This window comes from Cuculus canorus, chromosome 5, assembly GCF_017976375.1.
Source record: "Cuculus canorus isolate bCucCan1 chromosome 5, bCucCan1.pri, whole genome shotgun sequence".
Lineage (NCBI taxonomy): Eukaryota > Metazoa > Chordata > Aves > Cuculiformes > Cuculidae > Cuculus > Cuculus canorus.
The window spans coordinates 54,360,587-54,380,930 of NC_071405.1; the positions used below are offsets into that span (position 1 = coordinate 54,360,587).

The following is a 20,344-nucleotide window of genomic DNA, read 5'->3' on the forward strand; positions in this document are numbered from 1 at the left end:
GCAGGTGAGCACCACTAACGCGGCTTCAGCGACAGCCGTGACCAGGCGTTCAGCGTAACGGATGCCCCAAGGAACAGCTGCGGAGTTACCTGCAGAGGTCTGCAAACCATTCAGTGATTCCATGGAGAAATTTTTCATGATGAGAGTGGTGAGACACTGGCACAGGTTGCCCAGGGAAGCTGAGGATGCCCCATCCCTGGAGGTGTTCAAGGCCAGGTTGGATGGGGCCTTGGGCAGCCTGGCCTGGTGGGAGGTATCCCTGCCTACGGCAGGGGGGTTGGAACGGATGATCTTTAAGCTCCCTTCCAACCCGAACCATTTTATGATTCTACTCTATGCATCTTTGGTCTCCAAGTGGGACTGTGAACATACAAAATACTAGTGCAAAAGTTGGCTGGCTTTCTACAGATCATTTTGGGAATTACTCTGGCCAGGAACATCCTGACCTGTACAGAAAATGATCTTCATAGCAAAATCACATTCCTTTTACTTCTTCTCCCTTCTTTGTTTCAAAATACCATCCAGCTTTCCAAACAAATGAACTATTCAGAAATAAAACTATAACATCAAATTCTTTCACAGTCTTGCTTTTTAATAAAGTTTTACTTCTCTTTCAAATTGCATATATCTGACAACATTCAGTGCTTAATTATTTAAAGGCTTGTGCTTTAGAAACAAAATCTGAGGACTTTTAAGCCACCTGGTTTTATTTACAACATAACATTTACCTCTTGAACTTCCAGCTTGCACTCTTGCATAGCAGTGGATGTGCTGAGGTAGGACTGGAGTGTGAGACAGAGGTGTTGGTACTGGAGTGGTAACAGAATAAGGTTAGGGGAGACACTGCTCTACTCTGGTTGTACCAGGGGAGGCTTAGATTGGATATGAGGAGAAAGGTCCTTACCAAAAGTGTTGTCAAGCACTTGAACAGCCCGCCTAGAGAAATGATTGAGTCACCATCCCTAGAGGTATTTGAGATGGGTAGATGATGTGCTGCTTTAGGGACGTGGTTTAGTGGTGAATTTGGCCGTGCTAAGTTAATGGTTGGACTCAGTGATCTTAAACGTCGTTTCCAACCTAAATGATTCTCTGATTCTATATTGCATATTTGTCTTTAAAAGCCATTTACCAAAAAAGATTTTTGCATCGAGAGTAATTCTAACTTTCCTGATGTTGTTTAGACTAACTGTGACAGTATTATGAGACTGTTTAAAATCTGTGTGTTTTCCCCTTTTCCAGCTAGGTAGGGGAACCAAAAGATATCTTCCACAGGGATGTATGTGCCATTCTGAACAAGATGTGTCTTATCTATCCAGCCACCAAGATGTTCACTTTAATCATGGAGGGGACAAAATCCAAAAACTCAAAGCAGCGCACATATGGGAAAGAACATCATGAACTGGGCAATTGTGAAGTACTTGAAATTGCTTTGTTTTGCAAATAGCGTGATAACAGTTGATGGAATATGAAATTTGCCTATGTATAGCATTTTGTATAAAATCGGAGATGCTTAAAGGATCAGATTTTAAAGTGGTATAACCTTGTTTTTTACTTTTGGTGTCTTTCTACCTTCCAAAGATGAGCAATCTGTTGAATTGGTATCAGCATTCAGATTGAGTCTCCCTTGAGTAGGCTTGTTGCATTAGTGAAACATTAGTAGGGAGAACAGTGGCAATACTATTTTCCACATTGCTAAGGGAATTGATTAATCTGATGAAGACTTTGGAAAGAAACCACAACCTCCCTGGGCAATCTGTGCCACTGTCTCACCACGCTCATACTGAAGAAATTCTTCCTAATGTCTAGTCTAAATCTGCCCCTCTCCAGTTTATACCCGTTCCCCCTGGTCCAATCCACACAAGCCTTTATGAATAGCCCCTCTCCAGCTTTCCTGTAGCCCCTTCAGGTACTGGAAGGTCGCAATAAGGTCTCCTTGGAGCCTTCTCCAGGCTGAACAAGCCCAACTCTCTCAGCCTGTCCTTGCTGGTCAATGAGCTCGATATGAGCTGGCAATGTGCACTCGTGCTGTCCCCCCGCACTTTGATATGCACAGCAGCACAGCTTCTGTTATCAACTTTGTCATTTCACAAGTAGCTAGTGATGATATAAAAACAAGCATCCAGGCACTGGCACAGGTAAGGGAATTAAAGTAGCAAATAATCAGTGTACTAAACTGTTTGTCTGTGAGTGTGATGAGTTGCCCTGTGGTAGAGCAATCATGTTGGGTGACATGGACTCTTCAGAATCTCCCTGATGACAAAACTAAGTGCACAGGGGCCATTTGACTTGCTTTAGCAATAGAAATTCCACTTGGATGATGTAGAGTAAACTCTTAACACAGAAGCACTATGGGCAAAAAAACCTTTGGTCTGTTTTTTTTTTTTTTTGTAAACTATATGGGCTACAAGTTTTAAAAAGGTCTCACTGGCTTAACCAGCTAACTTTTAAATGTTAAGTGTTTTACGGATCCTTTCTTTTTGGATTTATGCTTGTAGCTTAAGAAGTCATTTGGTTATTCCATATTTCAAAGCTTTTCTCAGTCAGTCCCTCCAGTTCACCAGTCATTGTGGTGGCACAAGCTCAGTCCCCTGCAGTTCTGCAACATCTTGCAGGTGCTTAAATGATCATCCCAAATGCAAGTGCAGAAACTCCTGAATCTTGCCCCAGGAGTGTATCTGTGCATGGGCATGTGCTTTACTCTCTCCACCCCCCCGAACAGGCACCCCCAGCACACGATCCACAGCTGCCTGACAAAATGGAGTAGAAGGAGGATCAATTCGGTGACCTGCTCCTGGATAACTCAAGAGTTCAAAGTTTTCTTTACCATGCTGCCGTAGACGCCTGATAGCCAGCTCAGCATACAAGGGGCTCTTCCACACACGATCATCTTCCCCTACCACTAAGAGAAAGTGACCTTCTGCTTTTTCAATGGGGATCGTGCAAGGAGAATTAGCAGGATTTGTTGGGTCATCCAGAGCTTCAAAAGTGTCAAATACACCGTCATCGGAAACATTGACCTTACTCATATCAAAACGCAGCCCAGGCAGAGTCATCTCACCATAATGGAGGTCTGCAACTGTGTTTGAGCTACAGCCGGAGATACAAACAGCAGCCACTACTTCTGGCAGGAAGGTGATCATGGAGAGTGCTAATTCTGCCCCTTTCCCAGTCCCGATCACTCCAACTCCTGGTCCCTTCACCTTCAGATAAGAGAGGGGGTGGGGAAGAGAGGAAGAAATATGCATTATAGTGGGATTAGTCATTAAATGTCTTTGAAGTTGTGGTATTAAAAAAAAAGAAAAAAAGGGTTAATTATTGATGTGACCTGTTGGAAACCTGCAGCCTGAACCCCGGCTCCTCCTTCTGTTTAGTGTCTTGTTTTTCAGAGACAGTAACAGCTATCAAAAATAGTAGTCAAACTCCACAAATAATACAATGGGCACAAGACTTGGCCCTCACCTCATTTCTACTGCATATTTTGATGCAAATTTTTTGTCTTTTTCCCCAAAACAGGTATCAGGAAATTCAAGCACAATCTACTGCTATATGTGTATTTGATAAATAAAGTAGCCTCGCAAATGTTTTCTGAAGGATTAGATAAGTAATATTTAGTCTTGTACTTTCCTAGCCTGGAAAGTAAAACTGAAAGCAGCATCCCAAGTTGTCAAATCTGTTCCTTTGCTGACTACTGAGCAGTTTTGTATCATCTTTTCTTAAACTAATTGCCTACATTTAAAAGAAAAAAAAAAGCCATCTTTATCACCACTGCTGCTTCTTGGGGGATTTTTCAGTACTTCACTCTTCTAATGATCAGAAATCTTCTAATTTCCAGCATGAATTCAGTTAACAGACAGGTTGTGCTGGAAGAAGTTCACTCTCTGTAGTCATATGAATAGCTGCCTATGCAGGACCTATGCTTTTTCCATTATTTGGCCTATGGCTGCTCAGCAGAAACTGATGCTCTAAAAATAAATTTAAAAATCGCAGCTACCACTTGGGCATGGCTGCCAAATCCTCCCTTTTCCTGAGAGATCTGTCTTTACACTCACCTTCGGGTGACGCTGTAGGAATCTAGCTGCCTCCTCAAAGTACTCGAGTTTTAATTCCTTCATGACCTTAGGCAGATCTTCAAAGTCAAAATATGGCAGAGAAAGAGCAGCAAAACCATGGCTAGCCAGGAGACTGGATCTAAATTCAATCAAACCTCCTTCATCACCATACATGTCAATCACTCCAGGAAAGGGGCCATCCCCTATATTAAAAAGAAGAGATACAGTGGACAAGTTATCAAACAGGAGACTAAAAACTATCTGATGAAGAGTGAACAACAAAATATGTAAATGCTTAGGACATTTTGTATTAATACTCATTACTCCTTAGCTGTTTCAAACAAAGAATGGGTCCTTACCTTTCCGTGAAAATATGTGAACAGTTAAACTTGTTTTTTAAAAAAAAAATGTTCTAAATGTATTCTTTTCATGGTCTTAACCTCTTACTCTCAGAGCAATCATACTCTAAATCACCTATTTTCCTACAAAGAAGTCATACCTTAATTACCAAAGTGCAAGCTCATTACTAATGAGCCAAGAGCACCGAGCCCTAGAAGTAAATTCTACAAAACTTACGCAAACTCGAATAAGGTGCATCAAGAAAACCACAGCAAAGAGACACTCGCTGCTAGATGAAATCAGCTGAATTTACTAGCTCTGTCTCAACATCAGCACCATAACAACTGGCAGCAGAACTGCTACTGTAGATGTGAAGAGCCAGGGTAAAATTCGGAGCTATATGGGTGCAGCTATGTGTGCATGACTAATATTTAGATAAACTTGCATATACATGTGTACAATCAGACCCACAAAACTGCAGGAATAATCTGAACTACTATTTTAAACGAGGATGCTTTTGCAGCCACGGTCGTGTTGTGCTATTACTGTATGTCAAGCCAGCATATCTTGGGTTACAAGGCTAAGGATACTGCTTCTTGCCACTATAAAGACCCCAGACAAGCAATTTCTTCTTCTTTTTTTTTTTTTTCCCCTGGCCACCAGATGTCACCACTGATGCTCGCTGATCCAGCTCACTACAACTATCTCAGCAGAAAAAGCACCTACTTGCGCAGGACAGTATTAACTCACTGATGTAACCTACACACAATAAAGGCAAGACCTCTGGCATTTCAATGAAGTTTTGGACAAGACATGCTGGATGGTGGAAACCTAACTTAAAGCATTAGGAAGTCAGAAAAGGACTGAAACATGTTCTTTTTCTTTCAGTTCTGAAATTTTTCATATAAGTTCAATATTCTACTTAAAAGGAAAAATGCCTGCGTAAATAATCATAATTCCATGATCAACACTAACCTTTAGTTAACAACAGTCAGCCTAGACAGCTAGAAAACAAGTCATTCATTCATTCATTTATCCCTCCTACTTGGGAAGCTTTCTAGCCAAGAACATACAATCAGAACACAGTCAAGCATGAATGTGTGTGTTTCTCATGAAGACAACCCTTACTTTACACAAGGATCCTGGACTGCCTTCCTAAGTGCCTTCACATGCCCAAGTATACTGTTTCTGCACAGCTCACTATAAAGCAGGATAAAATGGGCTACACAGCTTTACTACTGCTTAAAAAAAAATAAAAAATCCCACACCTGTAACTGTTCCTCCTGAACTGAGAAATCTCTTTCATATTAGAATTACAGCCTAAGCCCACTCGTGTAATCTCATTTTTATTGAGAACAACTCACATTTAAGATTCCTGTCTTAATAATATTAACATTTTTCCATCCCTGGAGCAAAGAAAGGTATGGTGGTAATGCTGTAACTGGATCCTCCACCAAGAACAATGCTAGTATAATTTAAGCAATTATATCATTACACTATTACAACACCAGACTTTCTGAAGGGAAAACGCCGTTCCAGCTTGCAGATGTCTGAGATTTTCACTGAGCACTGCAGAAATCCAACTCATCTTCTAAGGCAGGATATATCAAAACAACCACGTCTCAGTGATGGAAAATCCAGAATGCTGACTAAACATTTGATCTGAAATTCAAAGTTCAATCTCTGTTGTTTTTTGCCTTCAGTGGACTTTGGATCCATATCTAAATGGATAAAAAAAATACTGGTGTGGAAATCATTCATTGAAAATACTTAAATCCCTAAAAATTATCGTGGTACTTACAGGATTTGCTGAACTGAGTCATAAATTTGAGATAATATGAAGGGCAGTGCTAGTGGCACAACACTCAATGAAATGCAAGAACTTTAAATCATGGCTTAAGTGTACAGACACCATCATCGGTGTAAGGTTTCATTTTCCAAGACAACTAGCAGCCCATCAGAATATCACACCTCATAAAGCACAGCCATCCCACAAGCAGAACAGGTAGAACTTGCTCAGGAATCTATTTTGCCTTTATACTATAAAACAAACAAAATAATTCAACTATTAACTTAGCTTTGGCTCTGGCATTAACAGAGGTGGAATACCTCTATTTTCTAGAATCTCTTCTGCTGCTCTACTTACTGGCATACATTTCACTGGGAGGAAAAACGCTTTTTTAGTTCTATCCTACTTAGGGTAAAATCTGTGGGAGATCTAGCACAGGCTCACACAATGAAGTGCATCAACTTCTCTAAATATTACAGATTCTGGCAATCTGGAGCAAGCATCAAACCCACTGAAAGCACATAAGCTGAGAGCAGCACACGCTGAGCTCCAGTCCCTTATCTCACATAGCTCCCACAGCTGTGATAAGGACCAAGCAGTGTGGCCACTACAAGTGGGGCCTCGTCCCGACAACCCTGTGGGAGCTTCTCTGTAAGGGTTCAGGGGAAAAAAAACCCTGCCACCTGTTCATAGGGTGATGTTCAGATCTGTAATGGAACAGGGACTGTCTGGGCCATTCCCTTTCTACGTTTTCCTCTTAAAGAATCATAGAATGGTTTGGGTTGGAAGGGACCTTAAAGATCATCCAATTCCACACCCCCTGCCAGGGGCAGGGACACGTCCCACTAGACCAGGCCGCTCAAAGCCCCATCCAACCTGGCCTTGAACACCTCCAGGGATGGGGCATCTTCCCTGGGCAACCTGTGCCAGTGCCTCACCACCCTCCTGGTGAAGAAATCCCTCATGTCTAGTTTAAATCTGCCCCTCTCCAGTTTATTGTCCCTAGTCCTATCACTACAAGCCTTTGCAAACAGTCCCCCCGCAGCTCTCCTGCAGCCCCTTCAGGTCCCGACGGTGGCTCTAATGTCCCCAGCGCCCTCTCTCTCCAGGCTGCGCACCCGGCCGGGCACTCACCCGGCGGCAGGAACAGGGACCCCCTGACGCCTCCCTCCTTCAGCCGGATCCTGCGCACGCCGGGGGCCGCGAACCACCTCTCCACCAGTGCCTTGGCCACCACCGGCCCGGGGATGGCGCGGGGCGCGCTGTGGCCCTGGTGCACCAACACCTCCACCTTCATGGGGGCGCGGGTGCTGCGGGGCACCAGGCGGCGGTACGGGCTCTCCATGGCGGCGGGGGCCAAGCTCCAGAACAGCCCCATGGGCTCCACGCCGGTGTAGTCGCCGCCGCGCGAGGGCTGCGTGCCCAGGTGGAGCCGCCCGAGCCCGTCGGCCCAGTAGTGCGCGCACGACTGGAAGAGCCGCCCGCCATCGTCGGCCGCCACCGCGCGCAGCGTCACCGCCTGCCCCGCGCCCAGCCCCGACACGCGCGTCTCCACCCGCTCGTCCGCCAGCCCGGCCGCGGGCGACACCGACACCGACGCCGCGCCCCGCCCCGGGACCAGCCACAGCGGCCGGGCCGACCGCGCCACGCGCCACATGCTGCGGAGACACGGGCGATGGCAGCGCCCGCGCGGAGACACCGCCGCCGCCCCGGCCCCGCCCACAGCCTTCCCCACACCACGGAGTGAGTTGGAAGGGACCTTAAAGAAAAAAGCCTTACAGAAAAAAAAAAAAAAAGAAAAAAGAAAAAAAGCCCTTTAAACCCCTGCCACCTGTCCACAGGGCGATGTTCAGATCCGGTATGGAGCAGGGACTGCCCGGGCCATTCCCTTTCTACGTTTTCCTCTTAAAAGGATCAAAGAAATATAGAATAGTTTGGGTTGGAAAGGATCTTAAAGCCCACCCAGTTCCAAACCCCCTGCGATGGGCAGGGACACATCGCACCAGACCAGGCTGCCCAAAGCTTCATCCAGCCTGGCCTTCAACACCTCCAGCGGTGGGGCATCCACAACTTCTCTGCACAACCTGTCCCAGTGTCTCACCACCCTCATCATGAAGAATTTCTTCCTAATATCTAATATAACGCAATCGCCCTCCAATTTATCATAGAATCACTAGGTTGGAAAAGACCTCTAAGATCATCATGTACAGCCATTCCTATCCACCACTAAACCATGTCCCTGAGCACCTCGTCTACCTGTCTTTTAAACACCTCCAGGGATGGTGACTAAACCACCTCCCTGGGCAGCCTCTGCCAGTGCCTGATGAGCCCTTCTGTGAAAAATTTCTTCCTGATATCCAGTCTGAACCTCCCCTGGCACACTGAGGCCCTTCCCCCTTGTCCTATCACCTAACACTTGGGAGAAGAGGATAGCACACTCCTCTCTACAACCTCCTTTCAGGTAGTTGTAGAGAGCAATTAGGTCTCCCCTCAGCTGCCTCTTCTCAAGGCTAAACAACCATTCCCCCTCATCCTATCACTACATGTAATTGTAAAAAGTGTCCCTCTCCAGCTTTCCTGTAGCTCTTCAGGCACTGGAGGGTCACTATAAGATCTCCTTGGAGCCTTCTCTTCTCCAGGCTGAACAACCCCAACTCTCTCAGCCTGTCCTCACATGGGAGGTGCTCCAGCCCTCTGATCATCTTTGTAGCCTCCTCTGGACCCTTTCCAACAGCTCCATATCCTTCTTATGTGGGGGATTCCAGAACTGGACACAATACTCCAGGTGAGGTGTCAGGAGAGCAGACTAGAGGGACAGAATCACATCTGGAGCAGGGGGGCCATTGGTAGAGGTTAAGTTTCATTTTAATTCATTAAAAAATAAACTGAATGCCAAATGCATAAACACACCAACAGAAGACATGATAAACACAACTCTTGACTGTATCCATTCAGCTTGCATTTGTAAGGCACTGGCATGTTAAAAACAAGTGTGCATACACAACAGTACAAAGTCACCATAACCCCAGAAACAGCGCTCAGTGCAGATCCCAGCACAGAAAGCATTTCCCATCACAGCCTCACCACTGTCCCACTGCCCCTTCCAGCCCAACTCCCCACATACTCCATGGCAGGCTGCACAGCCTCGCCTGCAGACCACTTTGTGGCAGGGCAAAGATGCCTTGAAGAGCTGCCATGCCAGCTTCACAGCCTTGCAGAACAGCAGTGGCCACATGCAGGCAGCTGTGGAGGCACTAAGACACCCTACAGGCAGGGAGGAACCACCCTCAATCAATGCTGTGGACCTATACCTATACAGCCCTGCGGAGGAAATGCCACAAGCAGTTCCAGGTGTTACTGCCAACGGGCCCAATTCTGTTGCTTCTTATGAATTTTCCAAAACTGCACAAATGTCTCACTTCTACTGCATGTGCCCACAATGTTGCATCAGGCTATGGGCTGCTGCTGTCTGTAAGTAGGAGATATGGTACCTGATGATGCAGTCATAGTATTGATGCTTTTGGTAAGTGAAATATTAGATATCAGATATTAAGCATTAAGGCAGGTGCATTTCAGTGATGTAGGAGAAGAGAAAGGAGCAATAAAGGAGAAGGAAGTGCACACAGAAAGATTACTGGAGACAGGAAGAGAGAATGGCTGCTTCCAGAAAAACTACGGCACAAAACTGGCTCTAGTAAGAGCAATGGGATACAACACATTTCCTCTGTGAAAGCCAAGGGAAATTTTCATCCCAGTTCTCAGCTTGGATAAGTTACCTTCCACTTAAAGTCACAAAGTGGACCCATCCTTACCACCACCATTTTTCCATGGCTTGTAAACCCATACTACACAACAGGAGGCCAAGACCTCTAACTGAAGCTACAGGAGGGTGTTAAAAGGACGTGGCTCTCATGCTGTCACCATCATCCTCCAAGACACCCAAGAGACACCTGATGTTCTTTGTTCAAATTCAGACCCATTTAACAAAACAAATGTGAAGCACCAGCATCTTCATCTGTAAGGTAACCTAACTCACATCACAGCTTACTGGATGTTCCAGATGGTGTACCCATAAGGTGTTTGCAGAAGAAGGCTTGAATCCGCTGCCAAGCATCTATTTGTGCCTCACAGTGCGCTTTGGGCTGCCCTCCCCACACCACAGGCTTGCCAACTAGTACGTGCATTGAGGCTGCACACATTGGGAAAAAGGGAGGTTCGATGTAGTGCCCTGCTCCAGGGTAACAGACTATCTCAGGCTTTTCCTTCCCATGAGCTTGCAAACGTTTGCTCCCCTCAATTGCAAAGAATTCACTTTTCCAGTTGTGATCATCCTGGCCAACAATGAACAAGAAGGGACACTCAGCCTTCTCCAAAGGGATAAGGCTTTTGCGGTCAGGCCCTTCTAACGGGTTGTTCAGTACATCAACAATATCAGCGATCCCAGACTCGTTGACCTTGATGCGTTTCAGATTGGCACCGAGGGGTGGAATGGTGACGTTCTTGTAGCGGAGCACTGCACCCACGTTTGCTATGGAGCCATTGATAACGGCGGTGGCAGTGATGCCCTTTAGGAAGGAGGCCATGGAGATACACAGGTCACCCCCCTTTGAGATTCCAAGCAATCCAATCCCTGGACCTTTAACCTGGAAGGAAGAGAAATCACAAGCACTGAATGACAGCATACCACTCATCTAAAATGTTGTCACATTTGCAGCTGTGTCTGTCCTTAACTCAGACCCCAGATACAGCCATCCAAGGTCCTGTGTGCAGGGCTCACGCCTGAGTGGCCCTGGGGCACTGCTTCATGCCTGATTTATGATTAAGCCCTACTGAGACTGAAGCATCCTAACAAAACTACAAGGCTCAGTGCTGAAGGACACTGCAGAAGGTACAGCTGTGCTTGCAAAGAGCATGCAGATGTGCAGCCCTAGATACACTTTGTTTATAAGGCAGTTCAGGAAAGAAGAGGGAATGGGCAGAAGAGGACTCTTCTACAAATGTTTTCTTTCAGTGCAAAATGCTCAGTCACCAATGGCTATGATACTGTCATCAGTCATGATAATATATTTCTTATATTCAACCACTATTTTCAATTTCCCTATTAGGAATCTAACATGCGGTAGCAGATTCACATCAACTGCTCTCCCATTTGCTAGTACGCTTGCTGTGTAACTCACAATGAAAATTAAGTATTACGAGGTAGCTTACTCATTGAAATGTATCTTAAAAAAATAACCTATTAAACCATTTTTCTAAGCTAATTGTACAGTTCTCTGGAGTCAGCCTAGAACAGATTACCTTCATTTCCTTTTACACAGGCAAATTAATTTGAAAAGGAAAACTAAATGATCTTACAGGGTGCTGAAATCCTCTAAGGATATTGGAAGAAGGTTAGCTAATATCATAACTGATCCAATATCCAAAGACCCGCAGGGATAAAAAGGCTCTGAGATAGCATCAAAATTTAATACCTTTTGTACTTTGTCACCAGTGTAATAGGCCCCAAACCCACTGACTGAAGCATGGAAACGGGGAAATTAAAAAATACAACTGCAACTTTGCAGCGTATTAAAAACATGGTGGGGCTATAAGTGCAGGTGTTAATGGGAGGCTGTTGTACTGCTCTCAGGAAAAAGGGGGAAAGAAGGGGGAGCTACTAAAACCCACACTCACTAATAGCCGACATTTGGAGTGACTTCAACAGCTTATACAATACACAGCAACAAATGTGTACTGGTGAACTTCCTTGAGACCTGAATCACAGACCTTATAATGTGCTCCGTAGCTGAAAAGAACATTTAGTTCTGAAGGACATCATGGAAAGCATAAACCTAAAAGCCCCACTGAACTCCAATAAGCCTCCAGGCAACAAGTAACCTAGTTATGACACTGGGTTGAATGGAGCAGAAATTACTACTGTGTCACCTGGCCAGTTCAAAAAGAAGAAATGGAATAATCATAGAATGATTTGGATCAGAAGGAACCTTAAAGATCTTCTAGTTCCAAACCCTTTGCCATGGGCAGGGACACCTTACAATAGATCAGGTTGCTCAAAGCCTCATCCAACCCGGCCTTGAACACCTCCAGGGATGGGGTATCCACAACTTCTCTGGGCAACCTGCTCCAGTGCCTCACACCCTTACAGTACAAAATGTCTTCCTAATAGCTTAAAACTGTTACTCCTCGTCTTGTCACTGCAATCTCTGAAAAAGAGCCTAGCCTCTCCCCAGCTTTTCTACAGGCCCCCTTTAAGTACTGCAAGGCTGCTGTAAGGTCTCCCTGGAACCTTCTCTTCTCCAGGCTGAAAAACCCCAACTCTCTCAGCCTGTCCTCATATAAGGGGTGCTCCAGGCCTTTGCTCCTCTTTGTAGCACTCCTCTGGACTCACTCTTGACAGATCCATGTCCTTCCTGTGCTGAGGACTCCAGAACTGAACGCAGGTCTCCAGGTGAGGTCTCATGAGAGCACAGGCCCACCTCTCAAGCCTGTCAAGGTCCCTCTGGATCACATCTCTTCCCTCCAGTGTATCAGCTGTGCCACACAGCTTGGTGTCACTGGCAAACTTGCGGAGGATGTACTCAATCCCACTGTCCATATCTCTGACAAAGATGTTAACCCTGGTCCCAATACTGAGGAATGCCACTCGTCACCAGTCTCCACTTGGACACTGAGCCATTGATCACAACTCTTTGTGACCATCCAGCCAATTTCTTATCCAATCTGCCAGGCAACCACTGTAATAGGAGTTAAAAGATATGAAACAAAATTAATTACAGCCAACTTGAACAGAGATGTTGTTTTAAGTATAGCAGCTCTGCGCCATCTGCTGTCTGACAGGACCTGACTACTGAGAGTTCCCTGTAGTGAGAGAACACCAATCAACAAACCAACCTGGGTGTGTTGTAACATGTAGTTTATGGCTTCTTCAAAATATTCTAGGTGTAATTCTTCCATCTCTTTGGGGAGATCCTCATAGCTGTAAAAAGCGAGAGCCAGCACAGCAAAGCCATAGTTGGCGAGCAGACATGCCCTGTATTCAGAGAGTCCTCCTCCAGCTCCATACAAGTCAATAACTCCCGGAAAGGGGCCATTTCCTGCAAGAGACAACATAATAAAACACATTAACCCACATTTTGCCATTTACATTCCAAGTTCATAAACCTGGGAAAGTGTTGCGTTTTTTTTTTAAAGAAAAAAACACAGAGCAGCAGAATTGGTCCTAAATTATTGTGCTAGTTTTCAGTAAATTGCTACACTGCTTCAAGATTAAACAAGACAGCACAAAATATCAGGCCAGCTAATGTCTTGGATAACATCAGGGAACACATGCCTGGAAGGGAAGAAATCCCTTGATGGTCACAACTGTTTCTTTATATCATAGAATCATAGAATCACTAGGTTGGAAGGGACCTACTGGATCATCAAGTCCAATCATTCCTAACAATCCCTAAACCATGCCCCTCAGCACCTCATCCACCCGTTCCTTAAACACCTCCAGGGAAGGCGACTCAACCACCTCCCTGAGCAGCCTCTGCCAGTGCCCAACGACCCTTTCTCTGAAAAATTTTTTCCTGATGTCCAGCCTGAACCTCCCCTGGTGCAGCTTGAGGCCATTCCCCCTTGTCCTGTCCCCTGTCACTTGGGAGAAGAGGCCAGTTCCCTCCTCTCTACAACCTCCTTTCAGGTAGTTGTAGAGAGCAATAAGGTCTCCCCTCAGCCTCCTCCAGGCTAAACAACCCCAGCTCTCTCAGACACTCCTCATAAGACTTGTTCTCCAGCCCCCTCACCAGCTTTGTTGCTCTTCTCTGGACACGCTCCAGAGCCTCAACATCCTTCTTGTGGTGAGGGGCCCAGAACTGAACACAGTACTCAAGGTGTGGTCTCACCAGTGCCAAGTACAGAGGGAGAATAACCTTCCTGGACCTGTTGGCCACGCCGTTTCTGATACAAGCCAAGATGCCATTGGCCTTCATGGCCACCTGGGCACATTGCTGGCTCATGTTCACTTGCCTGTCAACCAACATCCCCAGGTCCTTCTCCTCTAGGCAGCTTTCTAGCCAGACTTCTCCTACTCTGTAGCACTGTAAAATGATCAAGCTCTGCTTCAAAAATACTCATGAGGCTTCTGCCCAGTGTATTTCTCAGAATACTGATCCAAAAAATCTCATATTTTGATGGTTCCAGCTTCTCAGTTTCAGTGTGCACAGACTATAGCCATTTATTCTGTGATTGAGAGAAGTAACTATTTTCAACCAGCCCTGCTAACCTGGTCAGGGAAGCTTTATGTTAGGTATATCAAAGGACAGGGATTAAGTCCAGAGCAAACTGACTTTCCAAAGTATAGAAAGGCAGAGACCAAGAAGGAGATTCCCACTCCTGTTCAGAAGGGGGAGCGAGGCTTCCCTCAGGGATCTGTAGACTAACACACACATGGACCTCCAGCCGCAGCTCTACAACACAATCGGGAGTCCAGGACACTGGCTGGGACAGCATGTATGCTTTTGGCACTGTCATAGAGGAGTTATCAGGGACAGAGAAGAATGGGGAGAGTGGAAGGCACAGGATATGCAGAGATGCTCCTTAAGCACACGGGGTTCCAGAGACATGCTTGGTGAAAGCCTCTGGGTCACAGGGAGAAGGAAAAGAGGGATGTAGTGGTGGTTTGGCTGCTCTAGACAGCTCAAACAAGAGGAGACAAGAGATGAAGCTTCCTACAGACAACTAGCAGAAGTCTGGACAGCTGCTGGGAGGACAACACAGCATTTGTCAGACAATCTGAAAACCTCACAGACACCCTCTGATTATTTTCTGACAAAAATACTGTAAAAGTAAACCTGTCTAATGCTTCAAACAAACAGGGAAGAACTGAGGACAAATGTGTCAGCAAAAGACGGCCTGGGCTGCAGCAACTATGATATTAGTAAGTTCAGGATCTGCAGAGAGGCTGGAAAGGACAGGCAGTAGGCTTAGAACTCTAGACTTCTGTAGAGCAGCCTTCAACTTGCTCAAATACTTACTAGCTGAACTCTCTGGAAAATAGCCAGGTAGAGGAAGGTACCTTGAACACTGGGTGGCACCGCTTACCACAGCATTTGGAAACAAAAGGCTACTGTGATCCATGCTTTCATGTCCAATTCAGGTCAACAAACCAAACTCCTGTATTTTAGCCGAAGAAGCTGTGAGGCGTGTGGCCACAGATCAAAGCTGGTTGGGCTGATCCCATTTCCTCACATTGGAGGAGTATTGACAGTAAGAATCATAGAATAATTAGGGTTGGAAGGAACCTTAAAGATCATCTTGTTCCAACCCCCCTGTCATGGGCAGGGACATCCCATTAAATCAGGCTGCCCAAGGCCCCATCCAACCTGGCCTTGAACACCTCCAGGGAAGCATCCACAGCTTCCCTGGGCAACCTGTTCCAGTGCCTCATCACTCTCATCCCGAAGAAATTCTTCCTAATGTCCAGTCTAAATCTGCCCCTCTCCAGTTTATACCCATACCCCCTCATCCTATCACTACAAGCCTTTATGAATAGCCACTCTTCAGCTTTCCCATAGGCCCCCTTCAGGTACTGGAAGGTCACTATAAAATCTCCTCTGAGCCTTCTCTCCTTCCAGGCTGAATGAGCCCAAATCTCCCAGCCTGTCCTCATATGGAAGGTGCTCCAGCCCTCTGATCATCTTTGTAGCCCTCCTCTGGACCCATTCCAACAGCTTCATATCCTTCTTACGTTGAGGATTCCAGAACTGGACATAGCATTCCAGATGAGATCTCAAAAGAGAGGAATAGAGGGGATGAATCCTCTCCCTCGCCCTGTCTGGCCACGCTTCTTTTGATGCAGCCCAGGACACAGTTGGCCTTCTGGGCTGCGAGCGCACATTGCCAGCTCATGTCGAGCTTCTCATCAACCAGCACCCCCAAGTCCTTCTCTGCAGGGCTGCTCTCAATCATATCATCCCCCATCGTGTACTGAAATTGGGGATTGCCCTGACCCAGGTGCAGGATCTTACACTTGGCCTTGTTGAACCTCATGAGATTCTCACAGGCCCAGTTCTCCAGTCTGTCCAGGTCCCTCTGGATGACATCCTGTCCTTCTGGTGTGGCAGCTACACCACTCAGCTTGGTGTCATCTGCAAATTTGCTGAGGGTGCATTCAATCTCGCTGTCAATATCATTGATAAGGATATTAAACAGCACTGGTCCCAGTACGGACCCCTGAGGGACATCACTTGTCACCGATCTCCATCTGGACTTTGAGCCACTGACCACTACTCTTTGAATACGACCATCCAGCCAGTTTCTTATCCACCGTACTGTCCACCCATCAGATCCATATCTCTCCAGTTTAGAGAGAAGGATGTTGTGGGGGACCGTATCAAAGGCTTTACAGAAGTCTAGATAGATCACATCCATCAGTTTACCCATGTCCATTGCCGCAATTACCCCATCATAGAAAGCCACTAAGTTGGACATACAGGATTTGCCCCTGGTGAAGCCATGCTGGCTGCCATGAATCACCTTCCTGTCCTCCAGGTGCTTTAGCATAGCTTCTAGGAGGATCTGTTCCAGGAATTTCCCAGGCACAGAGGTGAGGCTGACAGGTTGGTAGTTCTCAGGGTCTTTTCTAACCTTTTTAAAAATGCGCACAACATTACCCTTCTTCCAGCCACCAGGGACTTCCCCTGATTGCCACGACTTTTCAAATATCATGGAGAGTGGCTTGGCAACCACATCTGCCAATTCCCTCAGGACTCTGGGATGCATCTCACCAGGTCTCATAGACTTATATATGTTCAGGTTCCTCAGCTGGTCACGAAGCTGATCCTCCTCTACTGTGGGAGGGGGTTTACCTCCCTGGTCACCATCTTGCTGTCCCATGACCCAGGAGGGGTGAGGAGAGTGGTTATTGGTGAAGACTGAGGCAAAAAAAAGTTAAGTACCTCAGCCTTTTCCTCATCAGTTGATACGTGACCCCCATTTCCAACCATCAGTGGAGGTATGTTCTCTTTGACCTTCCCCTTTTGATTGACATACCTGTAAAAGCCCTTCTTGTTAGTCTTTACTTCCCTTGCCAAGTTCAGTTTCAGCTGTGCCTTGGCCTTCTTGACTTCATCCCTACACAACTGGGCAGCATCTCTATATACGTCCCAGGTTACCTGTCCCTGCTTGCACTGCCTGTGCAGTTCCCTCTTTTTTAGTTTAACCATCAGGTTTCAACTTAGCCATGCTGGTCTCTTCCCTTTCCTGCCTGATTTTCTACATATGGGGACTGAGCACTCTTGCGTAAGTGCTCTTGTGCTTGCCTAAGGTCTGAAAATAGTTTTAGTTAGCTTTTGGATGGCAAGCTTTTAGCTGGAATTCCAGGTGAATTTGCAAGGCATATTTCCTGCCACGGGCACAACAGCTTCACGGTTCCACACAACTTCTGCAAACCTCTTTACCACCATGAGGTCTTTTTGGAAGCCCATTCCTAACTGAACCACTTTGTGTTGCGTGGAGATGCCATCTCTAGAGCAGAGAAACAGAAAGCAAAGGGCAGCTGTGGGAATGACGAAAGTCTCCTCAATTTTTCTGTGGAACATATCCCAGGATATCTTCCATATGTAAGAAGTACAGGGAAGATCACAATGCCAGTTGTCTGGACACGTTTTCCTCTCCAATACCAGATCCCCAGAGACAAAGCATGACATCAGAAGGTTTAATGAGGACTCTCACAAACATACACGTTATCAGTAGTCTCAAGGCTATCGTAGCTTGTGCATTTGTAGCAGTGAAGCAACACGGACTGGACACCACCTCTCAGGAATTCGATGGGAGAATCTCCTGCTTGGAGGTTGCTGATCTGCGTGTGCGTATGGGAAATTCTAACTGCTATGAAGCATTATGAAATAGAGCAATTGCCTACTTTCACTTTATCAGCAGTGTTGCGCTATGCCCCAAGAATCACAGAATCACTAGGTTGGAAAAGACCTCTTGGATCATTGAGTCCAACCATTCCTATCAACTACTAAACCACAACCCTGAGCACCTCATCCACCCGTCCCTTAAACACCTCCAGGGAAGGGGACTCAACCACATCCCTGGGCAGCCTCTGCCAGTGCCCAACGACCCTTTCTCTGAAAAATTTTTTTCTGATGTCAAGCCTGAACCTCCCCTGGCGGAGCTTGAGGCCATTCCCCCTTGTCCTGTCCCTTGTCACTTGGGAGAAGAGGCCAGCTCCCTCCTCTCTACAACCTCCTTTCAGGTAGTTGTAGAGAGCAATAAGGTCTCCCCTCAGCCTCCTCCAGGCTAAACAACCCCAGCTCTCTCAGACACTCCTCATAAGACTTGTTCTCCTGCCCCCCTCACCAGCTTTGTTGCTCTTCTCTGGACATGCTCCAGAGCCTCAACATCCTTTTTGTAGCGAGGAGCCCAGAACTGAACACAGTATTCGAGGTGCGGCCTCACCAATGCCGAGTACAGAGGGAGAATAACCTCCTGCTGGTCACACTGTTTCTGATACAAGCCAAGATGTCATTGGCCTTCTTGGCCCCCTGGGCACACTGCTGGCTCATGTTCAGTCAGCTGTCAGCCAACACTCCAAGGTCCTTCTCCTCACCATAGAATACAAATGCTCCAAATAAACACTCTAATTTAAGACACCTCAAAAATCAAGGGGATGGGGTGAACTCAGCTTTGACCCACCTGTTCTTACCTGACCGCGTACACACTAGAGAGAACGTGAATGCAATGTCTACGTCCCGTGCCGAGGCTCGAGGGGAAGCCGGGGCAGCTCCCGGTACTCACCAGGGGGCAGGAAAAGCGTCGCCCGGATCCTCCCGTCCCGCACCGGGACTCGGCGCATCCCGTCCCGCAGGAACGCCCGCTCGTGTTGCGCCCGGGCCAGCAGCCGCCCGGGCGGGTCCCCGTGTCCCTCCAACACCTCCAGCTCTAGGAGAAAAGGGGTCCGCACGTCCCGCTTCACCAGCCGACGGAAGGGCTGCTGCGGCTGCAGCGCCCAGAGCAGCCCCGTGGGCTCCAGCCCGCAGAAGCTGCCTCCGGGCAGCGCGGGGCAGCGGGCGAGGTCCAGCTCCCCGTCGTCCCCCGCCTGGTAGCGGGCGCTCGCCTGGAAGAGCTCGCCCCCCTCGTCCCGCAAGGACGCCCGCAGCGTGACCCGCTGCCGCGGGCCGAGCCCGCACACGGCGATGTGCAGCGGCTCATCGAACAGGCTGCGGGCGGCGGGCGACAACCGCACGGCGAGCGCCGTGGCGGAGACCTGGCCGGTGGACATTGCCCTCCCCCAGCACTGCGACCCAGCCCGAAGCGAAACCACCACGCGCCACATGCCTCCGCCCCCACTGGCACCCGGAGCTCCGCCCCCACTGGCACCCGGAGCTCCGCCTCCGGCCCGGGGCGTTATAACGCCCCCGGCGGACCGCGGGGAGCCTGAGCGGCGCAGCCGAGAGGTGGGAGCGGAGCGGCGCCCCGGCCGAGGCGAGGAGTAGCCGAAGCGGCCGCAGCCCGGCATTGTTTCGTGTCTCCTTGCCGCCCCTCCCGCTGTGTTTTTGCCCCTAGGCGAGTGTAGTAGATGGATGTAGTCTTCTTGGGCTTCAGTAAAGCCTTTGACACAGTTTCTCACAGCATTCTGCTTCAGAAACTGTCAGCCTCTGGCCTGGACAGGCGCACGCTCTCCTGGGTTGAAAACTGGTTGGATGGCCGGTAAATGGAGTTGTTGGTGGTAAATGGAGTTATCTCCATCTGGAGGCCAGTCACAAGCAGGGTTCCTCAGGGCTCGGTACTGGATCCAGCCCTGTTCAATGTCTTTATCAATGACCTGGATGAAGGCATTGAGTGCACCCTCAGCAAGTTTGCCAATGACACTTAAGCTGGGTGGAAGTGTGGATCTGCTGGAGGGTAGGGAGGCTCTGCAAAGGGATATGATCAGGCTGGACCACTGGGCTGAAACCAATGGCATGAGGTTTAACAAGGCCAAATGCCGGGTCCTGCACTTGGGGCACAACAACCCTATGCAGTGCTACAGACTAGGAGAAGTCTGGCTAGAAAGCTGCCTGGAGGAGAAGCACCTGGGGGCGTTGGTTGACAGCCGACTGAACATGAGCCAGCAGTGTGCCCAGGTGGCCAAGAGGGCCAATGGCATCTTGGCTTGTATCAGAAACGGCATGGCCAG

General features: G+C 47.7%; 2 protein-coding genes and 1 non-coding gene across 3 annotated transcripts; 1 reads left to right on the top strand and 2 right to left on the bottom strand.

Moving 5' to 3' along the window:
- Window positions 1-10: 10 nt before the first annotated feature.
- On the bottom strand, window positions 11-7,892 carry LOC104061993 (acyl-coenzyme A thioesterase 1-like). Its single transcript, XM_009564014.2, has 3 exons — window positions 7,312-7,892; window positions 4,050-4,252; window positions 11-3,200 (listed from the first exon to the last, which is right to left on the bottom strand). Exons 1-3 carry the CDS (start codon window positions 7,832-7,834, stop codon window positions 2,625-2,627), a joined length of 1,302 nt encoding a protein of 433 aa, XP_009562309.2. The 5' UTR covers window positions 7,835-7,892; the 3' UTR covers window positions 11-2,624.
- LOC128852440 (small nucleolar RNA SNORD67) lies at window positions 2,183-2,291 on the top strand. Its single transcript, XR_008450281.1, has one exon. It is a non-coding gene; the product is annotated as a small nucleolar RNA SNORD67 (small nucleolar RNA).
- Window positions 7,893-8,951: 1,059 nt separating the features above from the next.
- On the bottom strand, window positions 8,952-19,521 carry LOC104061982 (acyl-coenzyme A thioesterase 1-like). The gene is made up of 3 exons (XM_009564003.2): window positions 18,964-19,521; window positions 13,069-13,271; window positions 8,952-10,820 (listed from the first exon to the last, which is right to left on the bottom strand). The coding sequence occupies exons 1-3, from the start codon at window positions 19,499-19,501 to the stop codon at window positions 10,215-10,217; spliced, it is 1,347 nt and encodes a 448-aa protein (XP_009562298.2). The 5' UTR covers window positions 19,502-19,521; the 3' UTR covers window positions 8,952-10,214.
- Window positions 19,522-20,344: the final 823 nt, after the last annotated feature.

Coding starts and splice junctions, on each gene's coding strand:
- LOC104061982 (XM_009564003.2), bottom strand. CDS start 19,501: ATGTGGCGCGTGGTGGTTTCGCTTCGGGCTGGGTCGCAGTGCTGGGGG. Junction 13,272..18,963: donor GACGCTTTTCCTGCCCCCTG/GTGAGTACCGGG, acceptor TGTCTCTTGCAG/GAAATGGCCCCTTTCCGGGA. Junction 10,821..13,068: donor ACATGTTACAACACACCCAG/GTTGGTTTGTTG, acceptor TCTTCCTTCCAG/GTTAAAGGTCCAGGGATTGG.
- LOC104061993 (XM_009564014.2), bottom strand. CDS start 7,834: ATGTGGCGCGTGGCGCGGTCGGCCCGGCCGCTGTGGCTGGTCCCGGGG. Junction 4,253..7,311: donor GTCCCTGTTCCTGCCGCCGG/GTGAGTGCCCGG, acceptor TTTTTAATATAG/GGGATGGCCCCTTTCCTGGA. Junction 3,201..4,049: donor TCCTACAGCGTCACCCGAAG/GTGAGTGTAAAG, acceptor TCTTATCTGAAG/GTGAAGGGACCAGGAGTTGG.